Consider the following 23,328-nt stretch of genomic DNA (forward strand, 5'->3'; position numbering starts at 1 on the left):
CATGTGTGTCCACTTACCATGTGTGTCCACTTATCATGTGTGTCCACTTACCATGTGTGTCCACTTACCATGTGTGTCCACTTACCATGTGTGTCCACTTATCATGTGTGTCCACTTACCATGTGTGTCCACTTACCTTGTGTGTCCACTTATCATGTGTGTCCACTTAGCATGTGTGTCCACTTATCATGTGTGTCCACTTACCATGTGTGTCCACTTATCATGTGTGTCCACTTATCATGTGTGTCCACTTACCATGTGTGTCCACTTATCATGTGTGTCCACTTACCATGTGTGTCCACTTACCTTGTGTGTCCACTTACCATGTGTGTCCACTTATCATGTGTGTCCACTTACCATGTGTGTCCACTTATCATGTGTGTCCACTTATCATGTGTGTCCACTTAGCATGTGTGTCCACTTACCATGTGTGTCCACTTACCATGTGTGTCCACTTACCATGTGTGTCCACTTACTGTGTGTCCACTTATCATGTGTGTCCACTTACTGTGTGTCCACTTACCATGTGTGTCCACTTACCATGTGTGTCCACTTATCATGTGTGTCCACTTATCATGTGTGTCCACTTACCATGTGTGTCCACTTATCATGTGTGTCCACTTACCATGTGTGTCCACTTACCATGTGTGTCCACTTATCATGTGTGTCCACTTACCATGTGTGTCCACTTATCATGTGTGTCCACTTATCATGTGTGTCCACTTAGCATGTGTGTCCACTTACCATGTGTGTCCACTTATCATGTGTGTCCACTTACCATGTGTGTCCACTTATCATGTGTGTCCACTTATCATGTGTGTCCACTTATCATGTGTGTCCACTTACCATGTGTGTCCACTTACCATGTGTGCCCACTTATCATGTGTGTCCACTTACCATGTGTGTCCACTTATCATGTGTGTCCACTTACCATGTGTGTCCACTTACCATGTGTGTCCACTTACCATGTGTGTCCACTTACTGTGTGTCCACTTATCATGTGTGTCCACTTACCATGTGTGTCCACTTACCATGTGTGTCCACTTATCATGTGTGTCCACTTATCATGTGTGTCCACTTACCATGTGTGTCCACTTATCATGTGTGTCCACTTATCATGTGTGTCCACTTATCATGTGTGTCCACTTACCATGTGTGTCCACTTACTGTGTGTCCACTTATCATGTGTGTCCACTTACCATGTGTGTCCACTTACTGTGTGTCCACTTATCATGTGTGTCCACTTACTGTGTGTCCACTTATCATGTGTGTCCACTTACCATGTGTGTCCACTTACTGTGTGTCCACTTACCATGTGTGTCCACTTATCATGTGTGTCCACTTACCATGTGTGTCCACTTATCATGTGTGTCCACTTATCATGTGTGTCCACTTATCATGTGTGTCCACTTACCATGTGTGTCCACTTATCATGTGTGTCCACTTACCATGTGTGTCCACTTATCATGTGTGTCCACTTATCATGTGTGTCCACTTACCATGTGTGTCCACTTATCATGTGTGTCCACTCATCATGTGTGTCCACTTATCATGTGTGTCCACTTATCATGTGTGTCCACTTACCATGTGTGTCCACTTATCATGTGTGTCCACTTATCATGTGTGTCCACTTATCATGTGTGTCCACTTACCATGTGTGTCCACTTACCATGTGTGTCCACTTACCATGTGTGTCCACTTATCATGTGTGTCCACTTATCATGTGTGTCCACTTACCATGTGTGTCCACTTATCATGTGTGTCCACTTACCATGTGTGTCCACTTATCATGTGTGTCCACTTATCATGTGTGTCCACTTACCATGTGTGTCCACTTATCATGTGTGTCCACTTATCATGTGTGTCCACTTATCATGTGTGTCCACTTACCATGTGTGTCCACTTATCATGTGTGTCCACTTATCATGTGTGTCCACTTACCATGTGTGTCCACTTATCATGTGTGTCCACTTACCATGTGTGTCCACTTACCATGTGTGTCCACTTATCATGTGTGTCCACTTATCATGTGTGTCCACTTACCATGTGTGTCCACTTATCATGTGTGTCCACTTACCATGTGTGTCCACTTACCATGTGTGTCCACTTATCATGTGTGTCCACTTACCATGTGTGTCCACTTACCATGTGTGTCCACTTACCATGTGTGTCCACTTATCATGTGTGTCCACTTATCATGTGTGTCCACTTACCATGTGTGTCCACTTATCATGTGTGTCCACTTAGCATGTGTGTCCACTTATCATGTGTGTCCACTTACCATGTGTGTCCACTTATCATGTGTGTCCACTTATCATGTGTGTCCACTTACCATGTGTGTCCACTTATCATGTGTGTCCACTTATCATGTGTGTCCACTTACCATGTGTGTCCACTTATCATGTGTGTCCACTTATCATGTGTGTCCACTTATCATGTGTGTCCACTTACCATGTGTGTCCACTTATCATGTGTGTCCACTTACCATGTGTGTCCACTTACCATGTGTGTCCACTTACCATGTGTGTCCACTTATCATGTGTGTCCACTTACCATGTGTGTCCACTTACCTTGTGTGTCCACTTACCATGTGTGTCCACTTATCATGTGTGTCCACTTACCATGTGTGTCCACTTATCATGTGTGTCCACTTATCATGTGTGTCCACTTAGCATGTGTGTCCACTTACCATGTGTGTCCACTTACCATGTGTGTCCACTCACCATGTGTGTCCACTTACTGTGTGTCCACTTACCATGTGTGTCCACTTACCATGTGTGTCCACTTACCATGTGTGTCCACTTATCATGTGTGTCCACTTACCATGTGTGTCCACTTATCATGTGTGTCCACTTACCATGTGTGTCCACTTACCATGTGTGTCCACTTATCATGTGTGTCCACTTACCATGTGTGTCCACTTATCATGTGTGTCCACTTACCATGTGTGTCCACTTACCATGTGTGTCCACTTATCATGTGTGTCCACTTACCATGTGTGTCCACTTATCATGTGTGTCCACTTACCATGTGTGTCCACTTACCATGTGTGTCCACTTACCATGTGTGTCCACTTACTGTGTGTCCACTTATCATGTGTGTCCACTTACCATGTGTGTCCACTTACCATGTGTGTCCACTTATCATGTGTGTCCACTTACCATGTGTGTCCACTTACCATGTGTGTCCACTTATCATGTGTGTCCACTTATCATGTGTGTCCACTTACCATGTGTGTCCACTTACCATGTGTGTCCACTTATCATGTGTGTCCACTTATCATGTGTGTCCACTTACCATGTGTGTCCACTTACTGTGTGTCCACTTATCATGTGTGTCCACTTACCATGTGTGTCCACTTATCATGTGTGTCCACTTATCATGTGTGTCCACTTACCATGTGTGTCCACTTACCATGTGTGTCCACTTACCATGTGTGTCCACTTACCATGTGTGTCCACTTATCATGTGTGTCCACTTACCATGTGTGTCCACTTATCATGTGTGTCCACTTACCATGTGTGTCCACTTATCATGTGTGTCCACTTACCATGTGTGTCCACTTAGTCGTGTTTCTGCAGCATTTACTCTTTCACTTCAATGTCCAGCACAACTTCCTCTTTCTGCATTTTAGCGCCCCGTTTTCCAAACGGTACGTACTGCCCGCACTTCCTGTTTGAGTGCACCAACCACGTGTGTGTCCAGCCTCACTGGAAGTGTGACGGAGACGACGACTGTGGGGACAACTCGGACGAGGGGCTTCACCTCTGCTGTAAGAAAGCACACCTGCACGGCACACCTTCCAAACATCACCCTCACCCTCCCAACTCTCCTCCTCAGTGACAGTCCAGTGTGACACGCACTTCCGTTTCCGCTGCGACAACAACCGCTGCATCTACAGCCACGAACTCTGCAACTCTGTGGACGACTGTGGAGACAACTCAGACGAGAGACCAGAGAACTGTGAGACACCGCTTCTTCTTCTCATCTTTGCATGCTCCATCCACCCCTGCCAGCAATCCATGTGCCATGTTCCTTCTCTAATGGTCCATGTGCCATGTTCCTTCTCTAATGGTCCATGTGCCATGTTCCTTCTCTAATGGTCCATGTGTCATGTTCCTTCTCTAATGGTCCATGTGCCATGTTCCTTCTCTAATGGTCCATGTGCCATGTTCCTTCTCCAATGGTCCATGTGCCATGTTCCTTCTCTAATGGTCCATGTGCCATGTTCCTTCTCTAATGGTCCATGTGCCGTGTTCCTTCTCTAATGGTCCATGTGCCGTGTTCCTTCTCTAATGGTCCATTTGCCATGTACCTTCTCTAATGGTCCATGTGCCATGTTCCTTTTCTAATGTTCCATGTGCCGTGTTCCTTCTCTAATGGTCCATTTGCCATGTTCCTTCTCTAATGGTCCATGTGCCATGTTCCTTCTCTAATGTTCCATGTGCCGTGTTCCTTCTCTAATGGTCCATGTGTCATGTTCCTTCTCTAATGGTCCATGTGCCATGTTCCTTCTCTAATGGTCCATGTGTCATGTTCCTTCTCTAATGGTCCATGTGCCGTGTTCCTTCTCTAATGGTCCATGTGCCGTGTTCCTTCTCTAATGGTCCATGTGCCGTGTTCCTTCTCTAATGGTCCATGTGCCGTGTTCCTTCTCTAATGATCCATGTGCCGTGTTCCTTCTCTAATGGTCCATGTGCCGTGTTCCTTCTCTAATGGTCCATGTGTCATGTTCCTTCTCTAATAATCCATGTGCCATGTTCCTTCTCTAATGGTCCATGTGCCATGTTCATTCTCTATTGGTCCATGTGCCATGTTCCTTCTCTAATGGTCCATGTGCCGTGTTCCTTCTCTAATGGTCCATGTGCCATGTTCCTTCTCTAATGGTCCATGTGCCATGTTCCTTCTCTAATGGTCCATGTGCCGTGTTCCTTCTCTAATGGTCCATGTGCCGTGTTCCTTCTCTAATGGTCCATGTGCCGTGTTCCTTCTCTAATGGTCCATCTGCCGTGTTCCTTCTCTAATGGTCCATGTGCCGTGTTCCTTCTCTAATGGTCCATGTGCCGTGTTCCTTCTCTAATGGTCCATGTGCCATGTTCATTCTCTAATGGTCCATGTGCCATGTTCATTCTCTAATGGTCCATGTGCCATGTTCCTTCTCTAATGGTCCATGTGCCGTGTTCCTTCTTTAATGGTCCATGTGCCATGTTCCTTCTCTAATGGTCCATGTGCCATGTTCCTTCTCTAATGGTCCATGTGCCATGTTCCTTCTCTAATGGTCCATGTGCCGTGTTCCTTCTCTAATGGTCCATGTGCCGTGTTCCTTCTCTAATGGTCCATGTGCCGTGTTCCTTCTCTAATGGTCCATGTGCCGTGTTCCTTCTCTAATGGTCCATGTGCCGTGTTCCTTCTCTAATGGTCCATGTGCCGTGTTCCTTCTCTAATGGTCCATGTGCCGTGTTCCTTCTCTAATGGTCCATGTGCCGTGTTCCTTCTCTAATGGTCCATGTGCTATGATCCTTCTCTAATGGTCCATGTGTCATGTTCCTTCTCTAATGGTCCATGTGCCGTGTTCCTTCTCTAATGGTCCATGTGCCGTGTTCCTTCTCTAATGGTCCATGTGCCGTGTTCCTTCTCTAATGGTCCATGTGCCGTGTTCCTTCTCTAATGGTCCATGTGCCGTGTTCCTTCTCTAATGGTCCATGTGCCATGTTCCTTCTCTAATGGTCCATGTGCCGTGTTCCTTCTCTAATGGTCCATGTGCCGTGTTCCTTCTCTAATGGTCCATGTGCCGTGTTCCTTCTCTAATGTGCCATGATCCTTCTCTAATGGTCCATGTGTCGTGTTCCTTCTCTAATGGTCCATGTGCCGTGTTCCTTCTCTAATGGTCCATGTGCCATGATCCTTCTCTAATGGTCCATGTGTCGTGTTCCTTCTCTAATGGTCCATGTGCCGTGTTCCTTCTCTAATGGTCCATGTGTCGTGTTCCTTCTCTAATGGTCCATGTGCCATGTTCCTTCTCTAATGGTCCATGTGCCGTGTTCCTTCTCTAATGGTCCATGTGCCGTGTTCCTTCTCTAATGGTCCATGTGCCGTGTTCCTTCTCTAATGGTCCATGTGCCATGTTCCTTCTCTAATGGTCCATGTGCCATATTCCTTCTCTAATGGTCCATGTGCCGTGTTCCTTCTCTAATGGTCCATGTGTCGTGTTCCTTCTCTAATGGTCCATGTGCCGTGTTCCTTCTCTAATGGTCCATGTGCCGTGTTCCTTCTCTAATGGTCCATGTGCCGTGTTCCTTCTCTAATGGTCCATGTGCCGTGTTCCTTCTCTAATGGTCCATGTGCCGTGTTCCTTCTCTAATGGTCCATGTGCCATGTTCCTTCTCTAATGGTCCATGTGCCATATTCCTTCTCTAATGGTCCATGTGCCGTGTTCCTTCTCTAATGGTCCATGTGCCGTGTTCCTTCTCTAATGGTCCATGTGCCGTGTTCCTTCTCTAATGGTCCATGTGCCGTGTTCCTTCTCTAATGGTCCATGTGTCATGTTCCTTCTCTAATGGTCCATGTGCCGTGTTCCTTCTCTAATGGTCCATGTGCCATGTTCCTTCTCTAATGGTCCATGTGCCATGTTCATTCTCTAATGGTCCATGTGCCATGTTCCTTCTCTAATGGTCCATGTGCCGTGTTCCTTCTCTAATGGTCCATGTGTCGTGTTCCTTCTCTAATGGTCCATGTGCCGTGTTCCTTCTCTAATGGTCCATGTGCCGTGTTCCTTCTCTAATGGTCCATGTGTCGTGTTCCTTCTCTAATGGTCCATGTGTCGTGTTCATTCTCTAATGGTCCATGTGCCGTGTTCCTTCTCTAATGGTCCATGTGCCGTGTTCCTTCTCTAATGGTCCATGTGCCGTGTTCCTTCTCTAATGGTCCATGTGCCGTGTTCTTTCTCTAATGGTCCATGTGCCATGTTCCTTCTCTAATGGTCCATGTGCCATATTCCTTCTCTAATGTTCCATGTGTCATGTTCCTTCTCTAATGGTCCATGTGCCATGTTCCTTCTCTAATGGTCCATGTGCCATGTTCCTTCTCTAATGGTCCATGTGCCGTGTTCCTTCTCTAATGTTCCATGTGTCATGTTCCTTCTCTAATGTTCCATGTGTCATGTTCCTTCTCTAATGGTCCATGTGCCATGTTCCTTCTCTAATGGTCCATGTGCCATATTCCTTCTCTAATGTTCCATGTGTCATGTTCCTTCTCTAATGGTCCATGTGCCATGTTCCTTCTCTAATGGTCCATGTGTCATGTTCCTTCTCTAATGGTCCATGTGTCATGTTCCTTCTCTTAATGGTCCATGTGCCATGTTCCTTCTCTAATGGTCCATGTGTCATGTTCCTTCTCTAATGGTCCATGTGTCATGTTCCTTCTCTAATGGTCCATGTGTCATGTTCCTTCTCTAATAATCCATGTGTCATGTTCCTTCTCTAATGGTCCATGTGTCATGTTCCTTCTCTAATAATCCATGTGTCATGTTCCTTCTCTAATGGTCCATGTGTCATGTTCCCTCTCTAATAATCCATGTGTCATGTTCCTTCTCTAATGGTCCATGTGTCATGTTCCTTCTCTAATGGTCCATGTGCCATGTTCCTTCTCTAATGGTCCATGTGCAGTGTTCCTTCTCTAATGGTCCATGTGCCATGTTCCTTCTCTAATGGTCCATGTGCCGTGTTCCTTCTCTAATGGTCCATGTGCCGTGTTCCTTCTCTAATGGTCCATGTGCCATGTTCATTCTCTAATGGTCCATGTGCCATGTTCCTTCTCTAATGGTCCATGTGCCGTGTTCCTTCTCTAATGGTCCATGTGCCATGTTCCTTCTCTAATGGTCCATGTGCCATGTTCCTTCTCTAATGGTCCATGTGCCATGTTCCTTCTTTAATGGTCCATGTGCCATGTTCCTTCTCTAATAATCCATGTGTCATGTTCCTTCTCTAATGGTCCATGTGTCATGTTCCCTCTCTAATAATCCATGTGTCATGTTCCTTCTCTAATGGTCCATGTGTCATGTTCCTTCTCTAATGGTCCATGTGCCATGTTCCTTCTCTAATGGTCCATGTGCCGTGTTCCTTCTCTAATGGTCCATGTGCCGTGTTCCTTCTCTAATGGTCCATGTGCCATGTTCATTCTCTAATGGTCCATGTGTCATGTTCCTTCTCTAATGGTCCGTGTGTCATGTTCCTTCTCTAATAATCCATGTGTCATGTTCCTTCTCTAATGGTCCATGTGTCATGTTCCTTCTCTAATAATCCATGTGTCATGTTCCTTCTCTAATGGTCCATGTGTCATGTTCCTTCTCTAATGGTCCATGTGTCATGTTCCTTCTCTAATAATCCATGTGTCATGTTCCTTCTCTAATGGTCCATGTGCCATGTTCCTTCTCTAATAATCCATGTGTCATGTTCCTTCTCTAATAATCCATGTGTCATGTTCCTTCTCTAATGGTCCATGTGTCATGTTCCTTCTCTAATGGTCCATGTGTCATGTTCCTTCTCTAATAATCCATGTGTCATGTTCCTTCTCTAATGGTCCATGTGCCATGTTCCTTCTCTAATAATCCATGTGTCATGTTCCTTCTCTAATGGTCCATGTGTCATGTTCCTTCTCTAATGGTCCATGTGTCATGTTCCTTCTCTAATGGTCCATGTGTCGTGTTCCTTCTCTAATGGTCCATGTGTCATGTTCCTTCTCTAATGGTCTATGTGTCATGTTCCTTCTCTAATGGTCCATGTGTCATGTTCCTTCTCTTAATGGTCCATGTGCCATGTTCCTTCTTTAATGGTCCATGTGCCGTGTTCCTTCTCTAATGGTCCATGTGTCGTGTTCCTTCTCTAATGGTCCATGTGCCATGTTCCTTCTCTAATGGTCCATGTGCCGTGTTCCTTCTCTAATGGTCCATGTGCCGTGTTCCTTCTCTAAATGTCCATGTGCCATGTTCCTTCTCTAATGGTCCATGTGCCATGTTCCTTCTCTAATGGTCCATGTGCCATGTTCCTTCTCTAATGGTCCATGTGCCGTGTTCCTTCTCTAATGGTCCATGTGCCGTGTTCCTTCTCTAATGGTCCATGTGCCATGTTCCTTCTCTAATGGTCCATGTGCCGTGTTCCTTCTCTAATGGTCCATGTGTCGTGTTCCTTCTCTAATGGTCCATGTGCCGTGTTCCTTCTCTAATGGTCCATGTGCCGTGTTCCTTCTCTAATGGTCCATGTGCCATGTCCCTCTCCCTGCAGGCCAAAGTCCCACACATGGACCCTGCACAGAGGAAGAGTACAAATGCAGTAATGGACAATGTGTTCCTCTTCAGTACGCCTGTGACGATTATGACGACTGCGGGGACCAATCGGATGAGCTCGGTTGCCGTAAGTAACGTTAAACAGAATGTGAGTAAGGCCGCAACTTAACTGGGTGGACATCTTTTAGATTAGTGCACACTCTAATAAGACATGAGTGCACCTACTATGTAAGACAGCACTCCACACACTGTTGCACCTACTATGTAAGACAGCACTCCACACACTGTTGCACCTACTATGTAAGCCAGCACGCCACACACTATTGCACCTACTATGTAAGCCAGCACTCCACACATTGTTGCACCTACTATGTAAGCCAGCACTCCACACACTGTTGCACCTACTATGTAAGCCAGCACTCCACACATTGTTGCACCTACTATGTAAGCCAGCACTCCACACACTGTTGCACCTACTATGTAAGCCAGCACTCCACACAATGTTGCACCTACTATGTAAGCCAGCACTCCACACACTGTTGCACCTACTATGTAAGCCAGCACTCCACACACTGTTGCACCTACTATGTAAGCCAGCACTCCACACACTGTTGCACCTACTATGTAAGCCAGCACTCCACACACTGTTGCACCTTCTATGTAAGCCAGCACTCCACACACTGTTACACCTACTATGTAAGCCAGCACTCCACACATTGTTGCACCTTCTATGTAAGCCAGCACTCCACACATTGTTGCACCTTCTATGTAAGCCAGCACTCCACACATTGTTGCACCTTCTATGTAAGCCAGCACTCCACACATTGTTGCACCTACTATGTAAGCCAGCACTCCACACATTGTTGCACCTTCTATGTAAGCCAGCACTCCACACACTGTTGCACCTACTATGTAAGCCAGCACTCCACACATTGTTGCACCTTCTATGTAAGCCAGCACTCCACAGACTGTTGCATGTGCTCCCATCAGACCAGCAGAGTGGCCAGTCTTGCAGTGACCACATCTGCGAACACAACTGCACTGACCTGAGCGAAGGAGGCTTCCTGTGCTCCTGCATGCCGGGCTACGGGGCCAAAAACACTGAGAGACACACCTGTGAAGGTAAGGGACATTTGGAACACTTATGTCGATGCAAGAAGTTGAAGTATTGACAGGAATATATCCCATGTCTCAGTACTAATATCATCCAGTGGTTAGATATGTGCTGTGAAATATCACATTGACCCCAATATGAGAGCTTCTTTGGCCTTTCTGGCCTCAGTTTACCTTTGCTTTGTGCTTATGAAGACTTTCTGTAAATGGAATACAACTTAATGATGGTGCATAAAGACCAGCTTGTCTGGAGAAGCAGTAAGAGTGTGCTCGGCAGTTGAATAGTGCACCCAGTGTGCACCACATGTGCTACAAGAGTGCAGTCACCATGCACCACATGTGCTACAAGAGTGCAGTCACCATGCACCACATGTGCTACAAGAGTGCAGTCACCATGCACCACATGTGCTACAAGAGTGCAGTCACCATGCACCACATGTGCTACAAGAGTGCAGTCACCATGCACCTCATGTGCTACAAGAGTGCAGTCACCATGCACCACATGTGCTACAAGAGTGCAGTCACCATGCACCACATGTGCTACAAGAGTGCAGTCACCATGCACCACATGTGCTACAAGAGTGCAGTCACCATGCACCACATGTGCTACAAGAGTGCAGTCACCATGCACCACATGTGCTACAAGAGTGCAGTCACCATGCACCACATGTGCTACAATAGTACAGTCACCATGCACCACATGTGCTACAAGAGTGCAGTCACCATGCACCACATGTGCTACAAGAGTGCAGTCACCATGCACCACATGTGCTACAAGAGTGCAGTCACCATGCACCTCATGTGCTACAAGAGTGCAGTCACCATGCACCTCATGTGCTACAAGAGTGCAGTCACCATGCACCACATGTGCTACAAGAGTGCAGGCTCCATGCACCACATGTGCTACAAGAGTGCAGTCACCATGCACCACATGTGCTACAAGAGTGCAGGCTCCATGCACCACATGTGCTACAAGAGTGCAGTCACCATGCACCACATGTGCTACAAGAGTGCAGGCTCCATGCACCACATGTGCTACAAGAGTGCAGTCACCATGCACCACATTTGCTACAAGAGTGCAGTCACCATGCACCACATTTGCTACAAGAGTGCAGTCACCATGCACCACATGTGCTACAAGAGTGCAGGCTCCATGCACCACATGTGCTACAAGAGTGCAGTCACCATGCACCACATTTGCTACAAGAGTGCAGTCACCATGCACCACATTTGCTACAAGAGTGCAGTCACCATGCACCACATGTGCTACAAGAGTGCAGTCACCATGCACCACATGTGCTACAAGAGTGCAGTCACCATGCACCACATGTGCTACAAGAGTGCAGTCACCATGCACCACATGTGCTACAAGAGTGCAGTCACCATGCACCACATGTGCTACAAGAGTGCAGTCACCATGCACCACATGTGCTACAAGAGTGCAGTCACCATGCACCACATGTGCTACAAGATTGCAGTCACCATGCACCACATGTGCTACAAGAGTGCAGTCACCATGCACCACATGTGCTACAAGAGTGCAGTCACCATGCACCACATGTGCTACAAGAGTGCAGTCACCATGCACCTCATGTGCTACAAGAGTGCAGTCACCATGCACCACATGTGCTACAAGAGTGCAGTCACCATGCACCACATGTGCTACAAGAGTGCAGTCACCATGCACCTCATGTGCTACAAGAGTGCAGTCACCATGCACCACATGTGCTACAAGAGTGCAGTCATGTGCTACAAGAGTGCAGTCACCATGCACCACATGTGCTACAAAAGTGCAGTCATCATGCACCTCATGTGCTACAGTCACCATGCACCACATGTGCTACAAGAGTGCAGTCACCATGCACCACATGTGCTACAAGAGTGCAGTCACCATGCACCACATGTGCTACAAGAGTGCAGTCACCATGCACCACATGTGCTACAAGAGTGCAGTCACCATGCACCACATGTGCTACAAGAGTGCAGTCACCATGCACCACATGTGCTACAAGAGTGCAGTCACCATGCACCACATGTGCTACAATAGTGCAGTCACCATGCACCACATGTGCTACAAGAGTGCAGTCACCATGCACCACATGTGCTACAAGAGTGCAGTCACCATGCACCACATGTGCTACAATAGTGCAGTCACCATGCACCACATGTGCTACAAGAGTGCAGTCACCATGCACCTCATGTGCTACAAGAGTGCAGTCACCATGCACCACATGTGCTACAAGAGTGCAGTCACCATGCACCTCATGTGCTACAAGAGTGCAGTCACCATGCACCACATGTGCTACAAGAGTGCAGTCACCATGCACCTCATGTGCTACAAGAGTGCAGTCACCATGCACCACATGTGCTACAAGAGTGCAGTCACCATGCACCACATGTGCTACAAGAGTGCAGTCACCATGCACCACATGTGCTACAAGAGTGCAGTCACCATGCACCACATGTGCTACAAGAGTGCAGTCACCATGCACCACATGTGCTACAAGAGTGCAGTCATGTGCTACAAGAGTGCAGTCACCATGCACCACATGTGCTACAAGAGTGCAGTCACCATGCACCTCATGTGCTACAGTCACCATGCACCACATGTGCTACAAGAGTGCAGTCACCATGCACCTCATGTGCTACAAGAGTGCAGTCACCATGCACCTCATGTGCTACAAGAGTGCAGTCACCATGCACCACATGTGCTACAAGAGTGCAGTCACCATGCACCACATGTGCTACAAGAGTGCAGTCACCATGCACCACATGTGCTACAAGAGTGCAGTCACCATGCACCACATGTGCTACAAGAGTGCAGTCACCATGCACCACATGTGCTACAAGAGTGCAGTCACCATGCACCACATGTGCTACAAGAGTGCAGTCATGTGCTACAAGAGTGCAGTCACCATGCACCTCATGTGCTACAAGAGTGCAGTCACCATGCACCTCATGTGCTACAAGAGTGCAGTCACCATGCACCACATGTGCTACAAGAGTGCAGTCACCATGCACCACATGTGCTACAAGAGTGCAGTCACCATGCACCACATGTGCTACAAGAGTGCAGTCACCATGCACCACATGTGCTACAAGAGTGCAGTCACCATGCACCACATGTGCTACAAGAGTGCAGTCACCATGCACCACATGTGCTACAAGAGTGCAGTCACCATGCACCACATGTGCTACAAGAGTGCAGTCACCATGCACCACATGTGCTACAAGAGTGCAGTCACCATGCACCACATGTGCTACAAGAGTGCAGTCACCATGCACCACATGTGCTACAAGAGTGCAGTCACCATGCACCACATGTGCTACAAGAGTGCAGTCACCATGCACCTCATGTGCTACAAGAGTGCAGTCACCATGCACCACATGTGCTACAAGAGTGCAGTCACCATGCACCACATGTGCTACAAGAGTGCAGTCACCATGCACCACATGTGCTACAAGAGTGCAGTCACCATGCACCACATGTGCTACAATAGTGCAGTCACCATGCACCTCATGTGCTACAGTCACCATGCACCACATGTGCTACAAGAGTGCAGTCACCATGCACCACATGTGCTACAAGAGTGCAGTCACCATGCACCACATGTGCTACAAGAGTGCAGTCACCATGCACCTCATGTGCTACAAGAGTGCAGTCACCATGCACCTCATGTGCTACAAGAGTGCAGTCACCATGCACCACATGTGCTACAAGAGTGCAGTCACCATGCACCACATGTGCTACAAGAGTGCAGGCTCCATGCACCACATGTGCTACAAGAGTGCAGTCACCATGCACCACATTTGCTACAAGAGTGCAGTCAGCATGCACCACATTTGCTACAAGAGTGCAGTCACCATGCACCACATGTGCTACAAGAGTGCAGTCACCATGCACCACATGTGCTACAAGAGTGCAGGCTCCATGCACCACATGTGCTACAAGAGTGCAGTCACCATGCACCACATTTGCTACAAGAGTGCAGTCACCATGCACCACATTTGCTACAAGAGTGCAGTCACCATGCACCACATGTGCTACAAGAGTGCAGTCACCATGCACCACATGTGCTACAAGAGTGCAGTCACCATGCACCACATGTGCTACAAGAGTGCAGTCACCATGCACCACATGTGCTACAAGAGTGCAGTCACCATGCACCTCATGTGCTACAAGATTGCAGTCACCATGCACCACATGTGCTACAAGAGTGCAGTCACCATGCACCACATGTGCTACAAGAGTGCAGTCACCATGCACCACATGTGCTACAAGAGTGCAGTCACCATGCACCTCATGTGCTACAAGAGTGCAGTCACCATGCACCACATGTGCTACAAGAGTGCAGTCACCATGCACCACATGTGCTACAAGAGTGCAGTCACCATGCACCTCATGTGCTACAAGAGTGCAGTCACCATGCACCACATGTGCTACAAGAGTGCAGTCATGTGCTACAAGAGTGCAGTCACCATGCACCACATGTGCTACAAAAGTGCAGTCATCATGCACCACATGTGCTACAAGAGTGCAGTCACCATGCACCACATGTGCTACAAGAGTGCAGTCACCATGCACCACATGTGCTACAAGAGTGCAGTCACCATGCACCACATGTGCTACAAGAGTGCAGTCACCATGCACCACATGTGCTACAAGAGTGCAGTCACCATGCACCACATGTGCTACAAGAGTGCAGTCACCATGCACCACATGTGCTACAATAGTGCAGTCACCATGCACCACATGTGCTACAAGAGTGCAGTCACCATGCACCACATGTGCTACAAGAGTGCAGTCACCATGCACCACATGTGCTACAATAGTGCAGTCACCATGCACCACATGTGCTACAAGAGTGCAGTCACCATGCACCTCATGTGCTACAAGAGTGCAGTCACCATGCACCACATGTGCTACAAGAGTGCAGTCACCATGCACCTCATGTGCTACAAGAGTGCAGTCACCATGCACCACATGTGCTACAAGAGTGCAGTCACCATGCACCTCATGTGCTACAAGAGTGCAGTCACCATGCACCACATGTGCTACAAGAGTGCAGTCACCATGCACCACATGTGCTACAAGAGTGCAGTCACCATGCACCACATGTGCTACAGTCACCATGCACCACATGTGCTACAAGAGTGCAGTCACCATGCACCACATGTGCTACAAGAGTGCAGTCATGTGCTACAAGAGTGCAGTCACCATGCACCACATGTGCTACAAGAGTGCAGTCACCATGCACCTCATGTGCTACAGTCACCATGCACCACATGTGCTACAAGAGTGCAGTCACCATGCACCTCATGTGCTACAAGAGTGCAGTCACCATGCACCTCATGTGCTACAAGAGTGCAGTCACCATGCACCACATGTGCTACAAGAGTGCAGTCACCATGCACCACATGTGCTACAAGAGTGCAGTCACCATGCACCACATGTGCTACAAGAGTGCAGTCACCATGCACCACATGTGCTACAAGAGTGCAGTCACCATGCACCACATGTGCTACAAGAGTGCAGTCACCATGCACCACATGTGCTACAAGAGTGCAGTCACCATGCACCACATGTGCTACAAGAGTGCAGTCACCATGCACCACATGTGCTGCAAGAGTGCAGTCACCATGCACCTCATGTGCTACAAGAGTGCAGTCACCATGCACCACATGTGCTACAAGAGTGCAGTCACCATGCACCACATGTGCTACAAGAGTGCAGTCACCATGCACCACATGTGCTACAAGAGTGCAGGCTCCATGCACCACATGTGCTACAAGAGTGCAGTCACCATGCACCACATGTGCTACAAGAGTGCAGTCACCATGCACCACATGTGCTACAAGAGTGCAGTCACCATGCACCACATGTGCTACAAGAGTGCAGTCACCATGCACCACATGTGCTACAAGAGTGCAGTCACCATGCACCTCATGTGCTACAAGAGTGCAGTCACCATGCACCACATGTGCTACAAGAGTGCAGTCACCATGCACCTCATGTGCTACAAGAGTGCAGTCACCATGCACCACATGTGCTACAAGAGTGCAGTCACCATGCACCACATGTGCTACAAGAGTGCAGTCATGTGCTACAAGAGTGCAGTCACCATGCACCACATGTGCTACAAGAGTGCAGTCACCATGCACCACATGTGCTACAAGAGTGCAGTCACCATGCACCTCATGTGCTACAAGAGTGCAGTCACCATGCACCACATGTGCTACAAGAGTGCAGTCACCATGCACCTCATGTGCTACAAGAGTGCAGTCACCATGCACCACATGTGCTACAAGAGTGCAGTCACCATGCACCACATGTGCTACAAGAGTGCAGTCATGTGCTACAAGAGTGCAGTCACCATGCACCACATGTGCTACAAGAGTGCAGTCACCATGCACCACATGTGCTACAAGAGTGCAGTCACCATGCACCTCATGTGCTACAAGAGTGCAGTCACCATGCACCACATGTGCTACAAGAGTGCAGTCACCATGCACCACATGTGCTACAAGAGTGCAGTCACCATGCACCACATGTGCTACAAGAGTGCAGTCACCATGCACCACATGTGCTACAAGAGTGCAGTCACCATGCACCACATGTGCTACAAGAGTGCAGTCACCATGCACCACATGTGCTACAAGAGTGCAGGCTCCATGCACCACATGTGCTACAAGAGTGCAGTCACCATGCACCACATGTGCTACAAGAGTGCAGTCACCATGCACCACATGTGCTACAAGAGTGCAGTCACCATGCACCACATGTGCTACAAGAGTGCAGTCACCATGCACCACATGTGCTACAAGAGTGCAGTCACCATGCACCACATGTGCTACAAGAGTGCAGTCACCATGCACCACATGTGCTACAAGAGTGCAGTCACCATGCACCTCATGTGCTACAAGAGTGCAGTCACCATGCACCACATGTGCTACAAGAGTGCAGTCACCATGCACCACATGTGCTACAAGAGTGCAGTCACCATGCACCACATGTGCTACAAGAGTGCAGTCACCATGCACCACATGTGCTACAAGAGTGCAGTCACCATGCACCACATGTGCTACAAGAGTGCAGTCACCATGCACCACATGTGCTACAAGAGTGCAGGCTCCATGCACCACATGTGCTACAAGAGTGCAGTCACCATGCACCACATGTGCTACAAGAGTGCAGTCACCATGCACCACATGTGCTACAAGAGTGCAGTCACCATGCACCACATGTGCTACAAGAGTGCAGTCACCATGCACCACATGTGCTACAAGAGTGCAGTCACCATGCACCACATGTGCTACAAGAGTGCAGTCACCATGCACCACATGTGCTACAAGAGTGCAGTCATGTGCTACAAGAGTGCAGTCACCATGCACCACATGTGCTAGAAGAGTGCAGTCACCATGCACCTCATGTGCTACAGTCACCATGCACCACATGTGCTAGAAGAGTGCAGTCACCATGCACCTCATGTGCTACAAGAGTGCAGTCACCATGCACTACATGTGCTACAAGAGTGCAGTCACCATGCACTACATGTGCTACAAGAGTGCAGTCATGTGCTACAAGAGTGCAGTCACCCTGGGTCTGATCTACTATGTGTCAAACAACACGTGCCAAGCAGCAATTTTTTGTATTTCTTAGAGCAAGCACATTTTTGCAACGAGTGTTTAGGAACAAAAAGTTTATTATTGCAAACACTCCACATTCATGTGGTCATGTGCCTAGCTGTGCACTCTCCCACTGTTCAACAAGCAGCACACGATGTGTCCATGCACTACATTACATTTGTCCCATTTCTCAACTATCCTCTTTTCCGCACCCTGGGGGCAGTGCCGATGAGCGGGTCTTGTCAGGTCTATTTTCATACATAAGTCATATTATTATGATTATTTTCTAACAGTAAACGACTTCCTTGTGGTCTATATAAGTAAATATTGATTGATAACATGTAATGCTGCTTCTTTGCTCAAAATGTTGCATAGATGATGTTTTACACATCATCTTCAACTCACTTTCTGACAGTCTCTTCAGAGGACGGTCTTACTTACGTGCCTCCACTTGGACAGCGTCTTCTCCCCGTCATCTTTGTTGTAGCGGTGTAGCGTGCAAGTACGGGAGTGGAAGAAGTGTCCAAAGATGGATCTAATTGTTTTAATGACATTCAGACTTTACTTCAATCAATAATGGAGCAGCTTCTCCTCATCCGTGGCTCACTAGTGCAACAACTAATTTTAGTCGACTAAAATATTGAAGTATCTCGTCTGCTCAATCGGGGTTTTTCTTGCCCTAATGTGGGATCTGAGCCGAGGATGCCATTGTGGCTTTTGCAGCCCTTTGAGACACTTGTGATTAAGGGATATATGAATAAACGTTGATTGATTGATTTGAACAACAAATGCCGGAAGTGTGTCCCATGAAAAAAGGTCCCACCAGAACTCTCTAATAAGTAAAGTTCCTTGGGTAAATAATGTCAACTCACTACACCGGTATGTTTGAGTGAGTAAGAACTTTACCCTAATTTATATTAGAAATGGCAACAGTGGAGGATGAATGTCACATAACAAGAAGATAGAAAAAAAGAAGAAGATTATCCACTATTTCGTCGTCAAAGACTACCAAGGCGGACGTACGCTAATTTTCAGGACTTAAGTAGATCCCAAATACAGATCAGCAAGTACCAGAAGGTAAGAAAAGTTGCTTTTACATAATATTGTGAAACAAAACAGCAGATAAAGTCTTACCTTATACACACAGCATAATAATACTCCTATGTTGAAGCACAGTACCATCCATCAAGCGGTGTGGCTTCATAGCTTACCAAAGTACTACTAAAACATTTTGATAGATTTTTTAGCAGCGTGTGTAATGTTCTATATTTTCAATCGAACATATAAAATGTCAGTGTTGAGTCATATTGCAGTCTACACGTATCTTTTATGTGTGACTGCCATCATATGGCAGTCTACACGTATCTCTTATGTGAGACTGCTATCTACTGGTCACACTTATCATTTCACCATGTACCAAATACATTTATTGGTTAAGCTAGCTAAGGAATTTAAGAATGCCGTTTTAATTGGGACTCCTTAACAAAATAAGAATGAGACGCGATATATTACCAGGCGAATAATAAAGCGTCCACAAACCTCTTCACGCTGATTAACAATAACTTTGTAATCCACACAACTGGCAAGATAGTCCAGAACAACAGCAACCTTCATCTGGAACAGTACGGTCTTTTCCGCAGAGCCTTTGCTACCTTATGTTTGAACTCCCAGACCTTCAAAACTTTTGTTTCTATGATTCTGCATTCGAAAGTTCCTTCGAAAAAACTCTCCGGTCTCTAATTTTTGCTTCAGAGCTCCATCCACTGATTGATTGATTGAAACATTTATCAGTAGATTGCACAGTTCAGTACATATTCCGTACAATTGACCACTAAATGGTAACACCCCAATAAGTTTTTCAACTTGTTTAAGTCGGGGTCCACCTTCATCAATTCATGGTACAAATATATACTATCAGCATAATACAGTCATCACACAAGTTAATCATCAGAGTATATACATTGAATTATTTACATTATTTACAATGAGATCAGATACATTCTTGGTAGCGTCATGTTTGTAGCGCAATAAAGGATTATTTCTTGATGCTGTCTGCTATTTAAAATCAGCATAGCCATTGCAGACGTAATATTTGTCATCTGTGCCAATATTACAGTGCACATCACGCACCAAAGACCTAGGCGTGTATCACAGAGGCCAGTGTGACGTCATAGGTCAACCGGTAGAGCAATATATTTATCGGTACTAAAAGGAACTAAGCGCCCCCCAGTGTACAGGAGGCACACGGCGTATGACCAATAGTCGCTTTAGAGACGGTGCATAGACACTTGGACTTCACATGTCGGTGTGAAAATGCAAACAACCAAACTATTTGAGGAATGAGAATAATTTAGTGCATGGAAACCTAGTGTCTGATCCCTTCTCTGCAATATACAATCACAATCTAGAAACAGTAACTATTTTTGGCACCTTGACAGCAAGCTCTGTGGACCATCAGCACACATTCATGCATTAGATGCAAGCCTCTTTTTTGGCTGTTATCCGACCAATATCAATATCGGATCAACATGTGTAAGAGAACTGTCATTGGTTATCTAGAAGTGTTGGCTCCATGTAAACACCACTTTATGCCTGTGTTTGGAAAAGATATAAACGAGTGTGAGGTGTACGGCATTTGTCCGCAAGAGTGCAAGAACACCAAGGGAAGCTACGAGTGTTTCTGTGCCGAAGGCTTTGATTCCTTCGGCGAGCCGCACGGGACCGAGTGTGCTGCCCGAGGTAAGTACTCTAAAAAGACAAGTTACCTGTCTGTTATTTAACTACTAAAAACACTTTTTTTCTGCCGTACTTATGAAAGGAAATCCACCAGTGCTTCTCCTGCCGGATAACGTCCGCATCCGCCGTTTCAACCTGTCGTCAGAGCAGTACTCTGACTATGTTGACAACGCAGAGCATATTCAAGCTCTAGACTACCTTTGGGACCCAGACAAACAAGGCCTCAGTAAGAATGAAGGATATGTTTTGCTGTCGTCAACCTTAGTGTGACTAAGGTTGCAAAGGGGTGGAAAGTTTCCGGAAATTTGACCATTTTTTGATTGTTCAAAGTTAGACACCATCCATCTTATTGTGTAGAATAGAAGCTTGTAAAAGACTAATGCAATGCCACACACAGATAGAAATAGTCAGCGAAACAATTGGAGTAGTCTTTAAAAATATTTGACCGATGGACAAATGAATAGAAATAGTCTAGATGAATAAATGAACAGTCAATCAGCATGCTAAATCAAAATATAAGTTACATTCTTGTATGACAACAGAATGGCTAGTACAGGGGTCGGCAACCCAAAATGTTGAAAGAGCCATATTGGACCAAAAATACAAAAACAAATATGTCTGGAGCCGCAAAAAATTAAAAGCCATTTTACATACAGATTGTGTGTCATAAGATATAAACTGAATTAAGAGGACTTAAAGGAAACCGAATGAGCTCAAATATAGCTACAAATGAGGCATAATGGGGGACGGCGTGGCGCAGTGGGGAGAGTGGCCGTGCGCAACCCGAGCGTCCCTGGTTCAATTCCCACCTAGAACCAACCTCGTCACGTCCGTTGTGTCCTGAGCAAGACACTTCACCCTTGCTCCTGATGGGTGCTGGTTGGCGCCTTGCATGGCAGCTCCCTTCATCAGTGTGTGAATGTGTGTGTGAATGGGTAAATGTGGAAGTAGTGTCAAAGCGCTTTGAGTACCTTGAAGGTAGAAAAGCGCTATACAAGTACAACCCATTTATACAGCTAGCCTAAATAGCATGTTAGCATCGATTAGCTTGCAGTGACCAAATATGTCTGATTAGCACTCCACACAAGTCAATAACATCAACAAAACTCACCTTTGTGCATTCATGCACAACGTTATAAGTTTGGTGGACAAAATGAGACAGAAAAAGAAGTGGCATAAAACACGTCTTAGAAAGTCGGAGAAAGTTATACATGTAAACAAACTAGGGTGAGTTCAAGGACCGCCAAAATGAGTAGGACAAAACGGCGCGGGCCAAGTCGTCGAATCAGTGAAGCATGTTTAATATAAACAGTGTGCTTTATAACAATTAGGGAGGTTTGTGTCATGTTTGTCCTCCAACAGAAACTATATTAAAACAAAAACAAAAAAGTTTTCCCCCCTCATCTTTTTCCATTTTTCATATATTTTTGAAAAAGCTCCAGATAGCCACTTGGGCGGTGTTAAAGAGCCGCGGGTTGCCAATCCCTGGGCTAGCAGAACAGAAAGCAGAGGAAACTACACCTTTTTATTTACTATTTGCTACTTGAACTTTACACATCACAAAAAAGGTCAATTCAGATCGCTAACATTGTTAGCATAAATGAATGGGGTTTAACATAGCGAAAATTATCATCACGGCTAGCATAAATATTTTGGGTTCATTATGAGACTGTGGTGGTACATAAACCTAGCTAGCTAGAGATATTGGCCCCAAAGTCATTGAAGAAGTACAGTAACAGCTTGTGTGGAAGTCTGCTGGAGTAAGTCTCCAGTCATACAGGAACAAGCAATTACACCTCTGCTACACTTAAATACCATACATCTAATATATTTACCCCAGTAATATCATCGACATTACCAGTCCTTGGGCTCAAATACTAGTGTGGCCTCAATAGTCCTGCTGTAGTGTGTAGCATGCTGGCAATTAGCTGCACATGTGATGGAGGAATGCACAGTGAAGGGTTGAAATTCTACTGAATTTGCATTCAATCAGGTTGTTTTAGCTAATAATCATGCTGCAAGATCTAGCATGTTGCATTCAATGTTTATTCCCATTCATTTCCCATGAATTCCTGTTTATTCCTATGGAAAATGTCCAACTTTGAATATTCCCTCAAATTTGCAACCCTAGGTGTGACTAATATCTCTTGCATTGTACGGTAGGTATTGTCTACTGGACAGTTCTTGGCGGAGCATCTGAGTTTGGCTCCATCAAACGAGCATACATGACCACCTTCCATGATCAAGGCAACAACCCTGTTCGAGATGTGGACCTCAACCTGAAATACGTGGCTGCTCCTGAGGGCATCGCTGTGGACTGGGTCGGCGGGTAACTCACCAAGCCTTGTTTTACTTTTGCTCAAATGGCTGTGTGGGTAACATATAAATATATCTACTTACAGACATATTTACTGGACAGACGCAGGTACCAATCGCATCGAGGTGGCCAAGTTGGACGGGCGCTACAGGAAGTGGCTGGTCCACACTGACCTGGACCAGCCTGCCGCTATTGTTGTCAATCCAGCACTTGGGTATGGATGGTCAGAGCCTGTGGTTGTTGCACAATGTGTGGT

The 23,328-nt window shown here is 46.5% G+C and overlaps 1 protein-coding gene across 1 annotated transcript in view; it reads left to right on the forward strand.

Moving 5' to 3' along the window:
* The window catches only part of lrp2a (low density lipoprotein receptor-related protein 2a), a 175,081-nt gene that overhangs the window by 130,050 nt on the left and 21,703 nt on the right, over nucleotides 1–23,328 (forward strand). Inside the window, exons 60-67 of the mRNA XM_061880085.1 lie at nucleotides 3,635–3,772; nucleotides 3,841–3,963; nucleotides 9,279–9,407; nucleotides 10,271–10,402; nucleotides 20,627–20,758; nucleotides 20,838–20,981; nucleotides 22,919–23,084; nucleotides 23,158–23,286. Coding sequence (XP_061736069.1) covers nucleotides 3,635–3,772; nucleotides 3,841–3,963; nucleotides 9,279–9,407; nucleotides 10,271–10,402; nucleotides 20,627–20,758; nucleotides 20,838–20,981; nucleotides 22,919–23,084; nucleotides 23,158–23,286 — 1,093 coding nt within the window. The remainder of the gene's footprint in view (nucleotides 1–3,634; nucleotides 3,773–3,840; nucleotides 3,964–9,278; nucleotides 9,408–10,270; nucleotides 10,403–20,626; nucleotides 20,759–20,837; nucleotides 20,982–22,918; nucleotides 23,085–23,157; nucleotides 23,287–23,328) is intronic.

This window comes from Nerophis ophidion, linkage group LG19 (assembly GCF_033978795.1).
Source record: "Nerophis ophidion isolate RoL-2023_Sa linkage group LG19, RoL_Noph_v1.0, whole genome shotgun sequence".
In the NCBI taxonomy this organism is placed as follows: Eukaryota; Metazoa; Chordata; class Actinopteri; order Syngnathiformes; family Syngnathidae; genus Nerophis; species Nerophis ophidion.